This window comes from Palaemon carinicauda, chromosome 18, assembly GCF_036898095.1.
Source record: "Palaemon carinicauda isolate YSFRI2023 chromosome 18, ASM3689809v2, whole genome shotgun sequence".
Classification (NCBI taxonomy): domain Eukaryota; kingdom Metazoa; phylum Arthropoda; class Malacostraca; order Decapoda; family Palaemonidae; genus Palaemon; species Palaemon carinicauda.
The window spans coordinates 52,876,767-52,891,335 of NC_090742.1; the positions used below are offsets into that span (position 1 = coordinate 52,876,767).

At 45.6% G+C, this 14,569-nt stretch overlaps 1 protein-coding gene across 1 annotated transcript in view; it reads right to left on the bottom strand.

Annotated features, from left to right (window-relative positions):
- The window catches only part of sotv (exostosin glycosyltransferase sotv), a 574,706-nt gene that overhangs the window by 483,347 nt on the left and 76,790 nt on the right, over positions 1-14,569 (bottom strand). Inside the window, exon 2 of the mRNA XM_068392356.1 lies at positions 291-392. Coding sequence (XP_068248457.1) covers positions 291-392 — 102 coding nt within the window. The remainder of the gene's footprint in view (positions 1-290; positions 393-14,569) is intronic.

The following is a 14,569-nucleotide window of genomic DNA, read 5'->3' on the forward strand; positions in this document are numbered from 1 at the left end:
GTGAAGCACAGTCACAGGTGTGTGAGTGAGAGGGGTAGCTAGCTACATCCTCTAACCCCCGGTAATTAGTGGGATGGGTAGTTAACCCCCGCTTAATTTTAATGGCTCGTCTTTTCAGCTTTGTCAAAAGTAATACCCCTATAAACAGCATAGGTTTGCATTCCACTTACAGAACAAAGGGTTTCCTATACAAAATAAAAGGCCTTATTTATTCACAAACACATGAAATAATCATAATAATTACTTTTATTTACTTTCTATGCCAAACTAAGGATTCATTTCAACAGTACCTGTGTGCCACCTAGTAAGATGATTCCACAAACAAGGACAATAAGGAGTGAAATGAAGAAATTTCTATATTTCCATCGATAAAAGATTGCATCAAAAGAATTCTGCAAAAGAAAGAAAAATCTTAAATTATTAAATGTCACAATATAGCTTTAAATTTCTTTAAGATAATTCATTCAACAAAACTAAACATATAAGGCACAAGCTCTAAAAGATGTACAGTGCAGTATTAGATCAAACATGCTTTCTATCAAAAATAAAAAAATTCTTAAGTAATCTATATTTTTCCCAGCCATAAAAGCCTGAGTCCTTTATACAGGAGTATGATTTCAGTCAGCTGGAACGACTGTTGAAACTTTCACGAGGTAAGTGTGGTAGTTAGCAGCAGGTATGTGAGAGAAATCTGCCTACTCGACAGTATCATGTCACTTTTGAACATTGGCCCAAGGGATGAGTGAGGTGTTTGAGGCATAATGTGTAATTTAAAGTACAGTGAGCCCTCGCTACTTCGCAGTTCGACTTTCGCGGATTCACCACTTCGCGGGTTTTTTTCATAAAACATGTATATACACATATCGCGGATTTTCCGGAAATTTCGAAAATACCGCGATATATGAAGACCCCAAGTATATACTGTATTTCGTTAATTCCATTAATACTGTAATTATTAATATCTGCTCTTAATGATGGTTCATTGCATTACATATGACATAAAATTCAGTACAGAAAGAAATAAAACACGAAAAGAGAATGTGATCATACGATAATTCAGTATGTATACAGTACGTAGTAAAATTAAATCGAACATGAAATGCAAATCAGATGCAGTCATACCGTATTTGAATGGTGTAAGGCTGCTGATGGCTACTACTACAAATGTAATGGATGTGCATCTTTTCCATGAATCTTTTGTATGTATACGTACGTAGTACTGCATCCAATAATATTCTTTGTTGCAAAAATCACATCTCGAATAAGCGTAAATATCCTACAACAAAACAAGCGTAAAATAGCGTACGTAAAGCTGTATACGTAGTACCTTGTGTTTGAATTGGTAATTACTACGTAGCATGTAAGTCAGACTGTGATTGGTTCAAGTGCTGATAGATGACGAATCAGAACCCAAGTTTTGAAATCTAGCCTGTGATTGGTGTTTTGACCGCTTCTCCAACCCGCAGCATCTTTTCGCGCCCAATTTGTTCGCCGCTCTCTCGCCGGGTAGATGCTGCTACGTTATTGTGAACTTTAATCTGTGCTGTGCGTGACTGTTTTAAGTTGAACTTTTTGTTGAAATTTCTGTTTAACCCCTACTGTACAATGGCTCCCAAGCGTTCTGCTTCTGCTAAGGCTGGTAGTGAGCCTAAACACCACCGAAAGATGATGACGATTGCTGAAAAGGTGACGCTTCTCGATATGTTAAAAGAAGGCAGAAGTTACGCGGCCGCAGCCCGCCATTTTGGAGTGAACGAATCCACCGTTCGCTACATCAAGAAGGACGAGGCGAACATTAGAAAGACGGCTGCCATCACCTTTAGCAGATCAGCGAAGCGAGTCGTTACCATGCGTAATATGTTATTTTCATTAGTAAAATAAATTTTTGAATATACTTACCCGATAATCATGTAGCTGTCAACTCCGTTGCCCGACAGAATTCTACGGGAGGGATACGCCAGCTATCACTATACTAGAAGGGGGTGTACTCACCAGCGCCACCTGTGGCCAGGTACTGCAGTACTTCTTGTTGACACCACCTCACTTTTTCCTCGGTCCACTGGTTCTCTATGGGGAGGAAGGGTGGGTCAATTAAATCATGATTATCGGGTAAGTATATTCAAAAATTTATTTTACTAATGAAAATAACATTTTTCAATATTAAACTTACCCGATAATCATGTAGCTGATTCACACCCAGGGGGGTGGGTGAAAACCAGTGTACATGACTAAAGGATAGCTAAGTATCCCGTATTTCATATAATCAGTTATTTCAGAATAACAATGAAATAATAAGTACCTGGTAAGGAAGTCGACTTGAACCGTTACTCTGCCTTTATTAAGTTCGTCTTCCTTACTGAGCGCAGCGTTCCTCTTAGGAGGCTGAATCAACTCTAAGGTGCTAAAGTATACAGGGCTGCAACCCATACTAAAGGACCTCTACACAACCTCTAACCCAGGCGCTTCTCAAGAATGAATTGACCACCCGCCAAATCAAAAAGGATGCGGAAGGCTTCTTAGCCTACCGTAACCACCCAAAAAACAACAATAAAAGCATTCAAGAGAAAGGTTAAAAAAGGTTATGGGATTAAGGGAATGTAGTGGCTGAGCCCTCACCTACTACTGCACTCGCTGCTACGAATGGTCCCAGGTTGTAGCAGTTCTCGTAAAGAGACTGGACATCTTTAAGATAAAATGATGCAAACACTGACTTGCTCCTCCAATAAGTTGCATCCATAATGCTCTGCAGAGAACGGTTCTTATTAAAGGCCATCGAAGTGGCTACGGCTCTCACTTCGTGGGTCCTTACCTTCAGCAAAGCAAGGTCTTCATCCTTCATGTGAGAATGGGCTTCTCTAATCAGAAGCCTTATATAATACGAAACTCCGTTTTTGGACATGGGCATCGAAGGTTTCTTGATTGCACACCATAAGGCTTCTGACTGTCCTCGTATAGGTTTTGACCTATAAAGATAATATTTCAGAGCTCTGACAGGGCAAAGAACTCTTTCTAGCTCGTTACCTACCATGTTGGAAAGGCTAGGAATTTCAAACGATCTAGGCCAAGGACGTGAAGGAAGTTCATTCTTAGCTAAAAATCCGAGCTGTAAAGAACATGTTGCAGATTCGGATGTGAACCCAATGTTCTTGCTGAAGGCATGAACCTCACTGACTCTTTTAGCTGTTGCAAGGCAGACGAGGAAAAGAGTCTTGAGGGTAAGGTCCTTGAAGGAAGCTGACTGGAGAGGTTCGAACCTAGGAGACATAAGGAACCTTAAGACTACGTCTAGATTCCAGCCTGGAGTGGGTAAACGACGTTCTTTAGAAGTCTCAAAAGACTTAAGGATGTCTTGAAGGTCCTTGTTGGAAGAAAGGTCCAAACCTCTGTGGCGGAGAACTGAAGCCAACATACTTCTGTACCCTTTAATCGTAGGAGCCGAAAGGGATCTCTCATTCCTTAGATGTAATAGGAAGTCAGCTATTTGGGTTACAGAGGTATTGGTAGAGGAAACTGCATTGGCTCTACACCAGCTTCGGAAGACTTCCCACTTGGATTGGTAGACTCTACGAGTGGATACCCTCCTTGCTCTGGCAATCGCACTGGCTGCCTCCTTCGAAAAGCCTCTAGCTCTAGCGAATCTTTCGACAGTCTGAAGGCAGTCAGACGAAGAGCGTGGAGGTTTGGGTGCACCTTGTCTACGTGAGGTTGACGTAGAAGGTCCACTCTTAGAGGGAGAGTCCTGGGGACGTCGACCAGCCATTGTAGTACCTCTGTGAACCATTCTCTTGCAGGCCAAAGGGGAGCAACCAGCGTCAGCCGTGTCCCTTCGTGCGAGACGAACTTCTGAATGACTCTGTTGATGATCTTGAACGGTGGAAATGCGTAAAGGTCGAGATGGGACCAATTCAGCAGAAAAGCATCCACATGAACTGCTGCTGGGTCTGGAACTGGGGAACAGTACAAAGGAAGCCTCTTGGTCATGGAGGTGGCAAACAGATCTATCGTAGGCTGACCCCACAAGGTCCAAAGTCTGTTGCACACGCTCTTGTGAAGGGTCCATTCCGTGGGGATGACTTGATCTTTTCTGCTTAGGCGATCTGCTGAGACGTTCATGTTGCCCTGAATGAACCTCGTTACTAGAGTGAGGTTTAGACTTCTTGACCAAATGAGGAGGTCCCTTGCTATCTCGTACAGGTTCCTCGAATGGGTCCCTCCCTGCTTGGAGATGTAAGCCAAGGCTGTGGTGTTGTCGGAGTTCACCTCCACCACCTTGCCTAGCAGGAGGGACTTGAAGTTCATTAGGGCCATATGAACTGCCAGTAGCTCCTTGCAGTTGATGTGGAGCGTTTCCTGTTCCCTGTTCCACGTTCCCGAGCATTCCTGTCCGTTCAAGGTCGCGCCCCAGACCGAGTCTGATGCATCCGAGAAGAGATGAAGATTGGGGGTCTGAATCGCTAACGATAGGCCCTCCTTGAGAAGGAGGTTGGTCTTCCACCACAAGAGAGTGGTCTTCATCTCTTTGGTGACAGGGATAGAGACTGCTTCGAGCGCCAAATCCTTGTCCCAATGAGCTGCTAGATGGAATTGGAGAGGGCGGAGGTGGAGTCTCCCTAACTCGACGAACAGGGCTAATGATGACAGGGTCCCTGTGAGACTCATCCACTGTCTCACCGAGCAACTGTTCCTCTTCAGCATGCTCAGGATGCAATCTAGGGCTTGGCTTATCCTTGGGGCCGATGGAAAAGCCCGAAAATCCTGACTCCGAATCTCCATTCCCAGGTAAACTATGGATTGGGAGGGAATGAGCTGGGACTTTTCTAAGTTGACTAACAGACCCAGTTCCTTGATCAAGTCTAAAGTCCAGTTGAGACTCTCCAGACAGCGACGACTCGTGGAGGCTCTCAACAGCCAGTCGTCTAAATAAAGGGAGGCTCTGATGTCCGATAAGTGGAGGAATTTTGCAATATTCCTCATCAGATGCGTAAACACCATAGGAGCTGTGCTTAGGCCAAAACACAGGGCTTGGAATTGGTACACAACCTTTCCAAAAACGAATCTCAGGAAAGGTTGGGAGTCTGGATGAATAGGAACGTGAAAGTAAGCGTCTTTCAGATCCAACGAGACCATCCAGTCCTCCTGCCTGACCGCTGCTAGGACCGACTTCGTCGTCTCCATAGTGAACGTCTGCTTGGTGACATAAGCATTGAGCGCGCTGACGTCCAGCACCGGTCTCCAACCTCCTGTCTTCTTGGCCACCAGAAAGAGACGGTTGTAGAAGCCCGGGGATTGATGGTCCCGGACTATAACTACTGCCTTCTTCTGTAACAGGAGCGACACCTCCTGGTGCAACGCTAGCCTCTTGTCCTTTTCCTTGTAGTTGGGAGAGAGGTTGATGGGAGAAGTGGTCAGAGGGGGTTTGCGGCAGAATGGTATCCTGTAACCCTCCCTTAGCCACCTGACAGACTGGGCGTCTGCACCTCTCCTTTCCCAAGCTTGCCAGAAGGTCTTGAGTCTGGCTCCTACTGCTGTCTGGAGAGGAGGAGAGTCAGTGTTTGCCTTTTGAAGTCTTGGGACCTTTCCTAGACCTGCTCCTGGAAGAGTCTGGACGGGAGCTTCCTCGGCTGGGGGCTCTGCCACGAAAGGGCGGAATAAACCTTGTAGCAGGAGTATCAGCCACTGGGGTGCGCTAAGTCCTGGGAACTGAGGGAGCAACCTTAGTCTTACGAGCTGAAGAGGCCACAAGATCATGAGTGTCCTTCTGAATCAGGGCCGCAGACAAATCCTTGATAAGCTCTTCGGGAAACAAGAACTTAGAAAGCGGAGCAAAAAGGAGTTAAGACCTTTGACAAGGTGTGATGCTGGAAGAAAGAAAAGTGCAAAGTTGCTCCCTTTTCTTAAGAACTCCTGACACAAACATTGAAGCAAGCTCGCCAGACCCATCCCGAATAGCTTTATCCATGCAGGACATTAAAAGCATGGCCGAGTCCTTGTCCGCAGGGGAGGTCTTCTTGCTCAGGGCCCCCAGGCACCAGTCTAGAAAATTGAACATCTCAAAGGCACGAAATACACCCTTTAGGAAGTGGTCTAAATCGGAGAAGGTCCAGCAAACCTTAGAGCGCCTCATTGCTGATCTACGAGGAGAGTCGACCAAACTTGAGAAGTCAGCCTGGGCAGAGGCAGGGACTCCCAAGCCTGGTTCCTCTCCTGTGGCATACCATACACCCGCCTTAGAAGTGAGCTTAGTAGGTGGGAACATAAAGGAAGTCTTCCCTAGTTGCTGTTTAGACTGCAACCACTCCCCTAATATTCTTAAAGCTCTCTTAGATGACCTAGCAAATACGAGCTTAGTATAAGTTGACTTAACAGGTTGCATGCCCAGCGAAAACTCAGATGGAGGAGAGCGGGGGGTAGCAGAAACAAAATGGTCCGGGTATACCTCTCTGAAAAGAGCCAGGACCTTACGAAAGTCAATGGGTAGAGGAGAAGACTTGGGTTCTTCCACGTCTGATGAGGGATCCAGGTGCGCAGCTTCCTCCTCAGAAACCTCATCACCAGAGTGTAGCGAAGTGAGAGGTAATGTAACAGCGGTATGCTGAACAGCAGAATCTGAACAAGCGGGTGCATAAACGCTTGTGGTTTCATCCTCAAGTCTCTGTTGCTGAGTTAAAACCTGAGGTTCAGGCTGCAAAGACTGGTCAAGAAGAGTAGAGGAAGGTAGGCGCATGGGTTGAGGTGGCTGACTCCTAGCATGAGTTTCTTGTCTCAAGTGTTGCGCTTGCTGTAAGGGTTGCGGATGCGCAGTAGCAAGTTCCTGAGGAACGAGTTGAGGTTCCTGAGGTGTGAGCTGCGAGAGCTGAGGTAGCGGCTGCGCAGAACGCAGTTCTTGTCTCGCGAGTTGAGGTTCCTGAGGTGCTAGTCTAAGGAGTTGAGGCTCTCGCCTTGAGGAGGGTTGAGGTCGCTGCAGCGAGTGCTGAGGTGGCTGCCTCATGGATGGAAGAGGTTGTCGTACCTCAAGAGATTGTTGCCTCGCTGGTGGAACCGCAAGCGGAAGCGGAGGAAGTAAGGCATAAGACTCCTGCTCCCATTGCTGAGGTTGCCTTAAGGAAGGCGGAGGTTGCTGCACACCGCTGGTAACTGGCAACTCAGTACGCGGTAAGGTATCCTGAGGAACCTCAACATCGTACGCCTGGCAGACTGGACTGCGGTGAGGCGGAGCGATCGCAGGAGGAGGTGTAACCTTCTCAGCCTGACACTCATGCATTAAGACCGCAAGCTGTGACTGCATGGACTGCAGCAAAGTCATCTTGGGGTCGACAGACGCTAAGGTCTGCTGAGGCAAAGCCTTAACAGAAGATGAGGTCTGTTGCGGCATCACCTTACCTCTCTTAGGAGGTGTGCAGTCACCTGATGACTGCGGAGAGTCAGAGCTAATCCAATGACTGCAACCAGGTTGTAGAGCTCTTGAGGTCTGGACTTTGCGTTTGAGAGGTCTTGAGACCTGAGTCCAGCGTTTTCTCCCTGACATTTCTTCTGCAGACGAGTAAAAGACGGGCTCAATCGTCTGCGGGTGGGAGTGACGGTCTCTGTAAGACACGCCCGCAACCACCGAGGATACTTCTGTGCGCCGATCAAGGCCTGCCGAACCCTTTTGCCCTTCGACATTGCTTCTCCCCTGGGCTTGGGAGCTTGCAAGAGGTCCCGGACTGGGAGGACGACTGGCACGCACAGAAGTACCCTCACGCACCACACTGACACTGACACTAGCACTTGGCACCGCACTGACACTAGCACTTGGCACAGCACTGGCACTATCACCTCCCACTGCACTTTTGACCTTAAGTTCTTTGACTTCTGCCATAAGAGACTTATGGTCACTAACCACCGATTCCACTTTGTCACCTAAAGCCTGAATGGCACGCAAAACATCGGACATATCAGGTTGAGCACAAATAGAAGGTTCGGGGGTAGCCACTACAGGGGGAGGAAAAGGTTGAGGATCATGAGGTGAGGAAAAAAGTGAAGAGCGAGAAGAACTCCTCCTAACTCTCTCTCTCTCTCTAACTTGGTTGAATATTTCAGGAATCGAACAAATTCAAGTTCCGAAAGTCCGGCGCATTCCTCACATCGATCTTCCAACTGACAGGGTCTTTCCCTACAGTCAGAACAAGCGGTGTGAGGATCAACCGAGGCCTTCGGAACACGCCTATTACAAGACCTACATCGTCTATGGGGTGGGGCTTGTGAAAGGTCAGACATCTTGAATCAAAGAGTTAGTCAAGGGGGATTCCAAATCAAGCAAAAAGATCGTTAACCATTAATCAAAACCAAATAAAAGCTATCTAAGCTAATTAGAAAAGTTTCCAGTATAGCGAAAGCTGAAATCTTAGAGAAATACTTCACCAAACCGTGAACAATACTCCAAAATCATAAGCGTATCCCAGAATGTCTTGCCGGAAGCACGACAGAGGAAAAAGTGAGGTGGTGTCAACAAGAAGTACTGCAGTACCTGGCCACAGGTGGCGCTGGTGAGTACACCCCCTTCTAGTATAGTGATAGCTGGCGTATCCCTCCCGTAGAATTCTGTCGGGCAACGGAGTTGACAGCTACATGATTATCGGGTAAGTTTAATATTGAAAAAAAACGATCCTACATATGGAAGGTGCTTTAGTAGTGTGGATTGCCGACTGCCGGAAGAAGAACATAGCCTTGGATACGAACACCATCCAAACTAAGGCTTTGGGCTTGTATGAGAATTTTGCGGCAAAGGAACCTCAAGACAACGATGGCGACCATGCTGAAGAAGATGATGATGTAGATGAACCTAAACCAGGGACATCCACTGATTCCCAGCCTCAGAAACAACGTTTTTCCGCCAGCAAAGGATGGTTCGCGAAGTTTCAGAAACGCTTCGCCCTGAAAAGCGTTTCCCTGCATGGCGAGGCTGCTTCCGCTGACACTGCCGCTGCTGAAACTTACGCGAACCAGACGTTCAAGAATATTATCGCTGAAGGTGGATACAAGCCAGAACAAGTGTTTAATATGGATGAGACCGGCTTGTTTTGGAAGAGAATGCCGTCGCGAACTTTCCTGTTCAAAGAAGAAGCCAAAGCCTCTGGCTTTAAAGCATTCAAAGATCGTGTTACCCTGGGGATGTGTGGCAATGCTGCTGGATTTTTGCTAAAGCCGGGGCTTATTTACAAGTCGAAAAATCCTCGCGCTTTGAAAAACAAAAATAAGAATCTCCTTCCCGTGTACTGGATGCATAATCAAAAAGCATGGATTATGAAGATGCTGACCTCCAACTGGTTCCACCAGTGTTTTATCCCGTAAGTCAGCAAATATCTCGCAGAGAAGGGCTTGCCATTTAAGATCCTTCTCCTTATGGATAATGCTGGTGGACACGCAATTGATCTGTCGCATGAGGCCATTCAGGTTGAGTTCCTGCCACCCAACACCACGTCATTAATTCAACCGATGGACCAAGGGGTTATCAGGGCGTTCAAGGCCCTCTACATGAAGAATACTTTGGCGGACCTCGTTGCGTGTGTGGATGCTGCCCAAGAAGATGAAGATGAAAATTTCAATTTGAAGGCGTACTGGCGGAAGTACACAGTAGCCACGTGCCTGCAAAACATCCAGAAGGCATTGCAAGAAATGAAACCTGCTACTGTCAATGCGAGCTAGAAGTTGTGGCCCCAGATTGTTTACGATGACGAGGGATTTACACCGTCTGAGATTCAACACTCTGTAATACGCAAATCTGTGCAGTTGGCTGCGATAATTGGAGGCGACGGGTTTGGCGACATGACGACTGAAGACGTCGACGAGTTGTTGGACTGCCATTCCCAGCCGCTAACTGACGCAGACCTAGAAGACCTGACGAAATCGGCCAGTGAAGAAGACAGTGAAACGCAGGAAGAGACCCAAGAAAATGTCGAAGAAACGGGCTTAACATTAGAACGGCTTGCCAAGTTCTGCAACCATATGAAGGAGGTGAAAGAAATGTCGCAAGAGTGGGACGAAGATATGGTTCGGTCTATGCAATTCTGCAACAAGATCGATGACGACATGACTCCCTACAGGATGCTCTTCGAGCGAAAAAAGAAGCAGCGGCAGCAACTTCCGATCACAATGTTCTTCCAGCCTCGCAAAAAAGAGCCAATTCCACCTGCTACTACGCCTTCGGAAGAAATTAAAGAAGTGTCCCAGGAAGAAGTTGAAGAGGTGTCCCAGGAAAAGACACCTCCGTCTGAAGAGACGTAAAATACTATCATTGGTTGCACAGTAGAAGACATCATCAGCTTCATCATCATCATTTCTACTGTGCAGCAAATTCATCGCCATCATCATTCAAGTTTTTCTTGAACTTCTTTCGTGGTGAGTAAAGTAACAATCTTTATTTTTTACTTTAATATTCTAACATTTTAATATTTGTGCCTGTTTTAGTTTAGTACTGTATGCATTAAGTTAAAGGGAAGGTTTTAAAAGTCTGAAGAGTATACATGTTGTAACCTATCATATTTTTTTTGTTTAAAATTTACATTTATGTACGTAAAACAATCTCTCTCTCTCTCTCTCTCTCTCTCTCTCTCTCTCTCTCTCTCTCTCTCTCTCTCTCTCTCTCTCGTAAATTGTTTTCCTGCTTTAGTATGTACTGTATGATTTTATATAGATACGGTAAATAATATTTGTAATAACATATTTTCTAAAAGCTTTTACTGTAAATATCATTATTTATCACTTTCATCATGCGCGTTAAATGCCTTTGTTCGTTTATTACGATCGAAGATGGAGCGTACTTTATGACGCCGCCTGAAACGGCGGCGTCATAAAGAAAAACATTTCATTTGGAAGTCCTAAAGAAAAATTAAGTAAAACATTGGTAATAACAAAATCAACATACCCTGTACTGTATAATCAATATAATCGATGCAAAAACTAACCTATACACAGATGTGTACACTAAATGCGTTTGTTTCTTCATTATGATCAGAGATAAACGTAAACAAAACATTGGTTACCATTTTTTATCGTGCTTTTGGGCGTGTTTAGGAAATGCATGATATAAAATCGCCTTTAATATTTGTGCCTGTTTTAGTTTAGGGTACTGTAGTACATGCATTAAGTGTTCTGTACATTAAAGGGTAGTTTGTTAACAGTACTACGTACAAGGGGATGTTTTAAAAGTCTGAATATACATGTTAAATAAATACGTAAATATGGTGTCACTACTTCGCAGATTTTCACCTATCGCGGTCGGGTCTGGAACCTATCTACCGCGATAAACAAGGGCTTACTGTACTCAGGATTATATGGTAAGAAAAAATACAAATGACTCTGAAAATATTACAAATTTGGAAATAATTTGTATATTTCTTAATCATACAACCCTAAAGCTCTTTACTATGGAGATATATTTCGGCGACAGCTGAAACTAACCGTAAAACTTTTAGCGAGGTGTAACTATCCACCGATAGTTACCATCCCATTCACATATGCAGTAGCCAAACCGGCCACTTTACAACTGCAGGCAGGATTTCTGTGAGTAGGTGATGACAGGCCAGTATGTGCATTCTGAGGGTGAAAGACGAAGCGTTCGCTATATCCGATCCTTAAAGTTATAGATTACTAGCAATCCATCTCCTAATGGTACGGCTGGTAACCCATTTATCGGTCCAACAGGTCACATGGAGGACTCAACCTGACCAGTTTCTCCCTCTGGAGGAACTGTGGGTTGCTCCACCCACAATTAGGGGGCAAACCGGCAAATTGGTCAACCCTTCACCAGCAGGGGCACTCAAAGTCAGAGTGCACCGGTCGCCGGATCTCTTACTGGCAGAGAGATGGTGCTGAACACCGCAGCCCAAGACCTGGCCGATGATGATGGGCAGAGTCCATCTGCCCAATTTGCAAGGTCTTTAAAACGAATGCTGGTAGGCACCTGCATGAGCGACAAGCACATGCTCAATCATTATATGAGGGGAATATACAGCACATTGAGAACAGACGCAATAAGCCCTGGTCCCCAGGAGAACTTATGATGATGGACAAGTTTGAAGTCTCTAACATGGGTCATCCATTTATCAATGTAAAGATTAAAGAGTGCCTATTTAAAGAATGAACAGTGAATAGTATGAACGACAAGTCCAAACAATATCAGGACATTCTCAAAAATACCTTAAAGAAGGAAAAGGAATACAAGGAGAAAACCAAATTGAGACAACCCTGCCCACCAGAAGTAATCAAAGAAGCGTCGGGATAGGCAGACTCAACTGGACTTTCGACGATGAAAATTTCCACGTTGGAATTCGAAAAGGCGAATAAGATGAGCCCCACATCAACAAGGCTATAAAGAACATGGTCCTTCCTTGGCGGATGTTGGAAAGCATCCGCACAAAGAGAATAACTGCTAAATATAAAGAGAATTTTAGCTGCAGCATATGCACGCGAGAAGACCACCAGTGCAGTGCCCCCACCCCTAGATTGTGTGGTAAAGCTACCTTGAGTCCAGGTGGAAGGCGGGATGCTAGCGGTTGGTAAGGAAATCAAAGAAGTACCTGCCGCCGATGCTGGGCTGTCAATCATGTCAGATAACGATGACACCGGTGGAGCAAGGAGGAGGAAAGTGGCCAGAAATAGACAACACCAAACTGAGACAACCCTGATATTGACCATAAACATGACGACAGGCATCACTTCCCTCAAGGCCGAAGACAAAAGAACCATGACCATGGAAGAAATGACAATGACAAAGTATTTCAACTCCTTGGCTGGAGCTACGACCACCTTGGTTTCCAACTATGGAGGGTTTCCCTCCTCCATCCAGCCCAGACAGAAGTAATGAATCTCTGTCCTCCAGCAAAAGTGATGGTAGCACATCGAATGAAGTTATTACTATTCAGGAGATTGATTCACTGAAGGACGAGATATTTGGAAGGAGGCCTAACCTGAATAGAAATAACTGAAGGAAAAGAACACTGCTGGAAAGGAAAATTCCTCGTAGGCTAAGAGGAGAAAGTATGCAGTAGCTCAAAGAGGCTGGGATAAAAATAGCAGCCAAGATACACAGAACGCCATATTTGGCAAGGATCCACTGGCTAACCCGTCCCTTCCGCCAGAGACGACATAATTTTAGATGTCTCTATTTGGAAGAGAGTCCAGCTAGAGATATCAATAATGTCCCACAACACCAACAATGCACCATACTTGAACCCATTACAATCCTAACAATTGAATGGGGCAAGAAAAAGACAAATTAAAGACATCACCTGGCCCAAAAGGCATAAGAGCTGCCGATTTTAGAGGGGCGGCCAGTGACCAAATTGACGAACTCTATCACAAGATATTCTGATCAAAGATTGCTACCCCTGTTTGGGCAAAGGAGGGAACAACTCTATTGCCCAAGAAAGATGTGCCTTTCAGCCTAAAGGCAAGACTCAACGCTGCATGAGGAACTCCGCTATTGATGGAATAGTGGCATCCAGGGGAGAGATACCCCTTCCACAACACCAACCAGAGAAGACAGTCCACTTGGCTTAGTAGACTGAAGCAGAATATCTCCGGAGGTATCCAGACATCTTTTTTGCAATTTGTTGCGAAAAGCCTCACTGAAAGAGTAAATGCTGGATGGTCTCCAGGCGTTGTCATAGGGATACTACAGCTTTGTGAATGATGTTCACGTGTGGCTGTCTGAGTAGATCCTGTCATGGAGGGAGTTCTCCCAGGACCTCCGTCAGTTAGTGAAGAAGGTCCAGGAACAATTCGACATGATGCCATTTGCGGAGCTATGAGGGTCATTGACAGGTTCTAAGATGATATAGTCGCGATAAGTACTCTTCTCATCAGACAAGACAGGGAAAAGGCATAACTAGGCCTGTTGTTCAGGGATGGCGTAAACAGATCCACAGTCGGAGAACCCCACAAAGTCAGGACTTTGTTGGCTACTAGATGATTAAAAGACCACTCGGAGCCCACCATCTGAGTCACTGTCCTCAGATTGTCAGCGAGCACATTCCACTTGGCCGGAAGGAAGCGGGCTAATAGGGACACCAAGTAGTCTTCTGCCCATCTTAGCATCTCCACTGCTAGATGTCACAGGGGCTGTGAAAAGGTACCACTTTGCTTGTTTACGTAAACCACTACCATGGTGTTGTCACTCATCAGCACCACAGAGTGACTCGCCAGGAACTGATGGAACTGTTGTAGAGCTAGGAATGCTGCCCTCATCTCTAAAAGGTTTATATGCTGGTACCTTCCAGACTCTGACCAGAGCCAGGAGGCCGTGTGGTGCAGCATGTGGCCCACCCACGCTTCTTTTGACATACAGTACAGTGAGCCCTTGCTACTTCGCGGTTCGACCATCGCGGATTCACCACTTCGCGGGTTTTTTTCATAACCCATATATATATACATATCGCGGATTTTCCGGAAATTTCGAAAATACCGCGATATCTGAAGACCCCAAATACGATATTTTGTTACCTGTAATTCCATTAATACTGTAATTAGTAATATCTGCTCTTACTGATTGTTCATTGCATTACATATGACATATAATGCAGCACAGAAA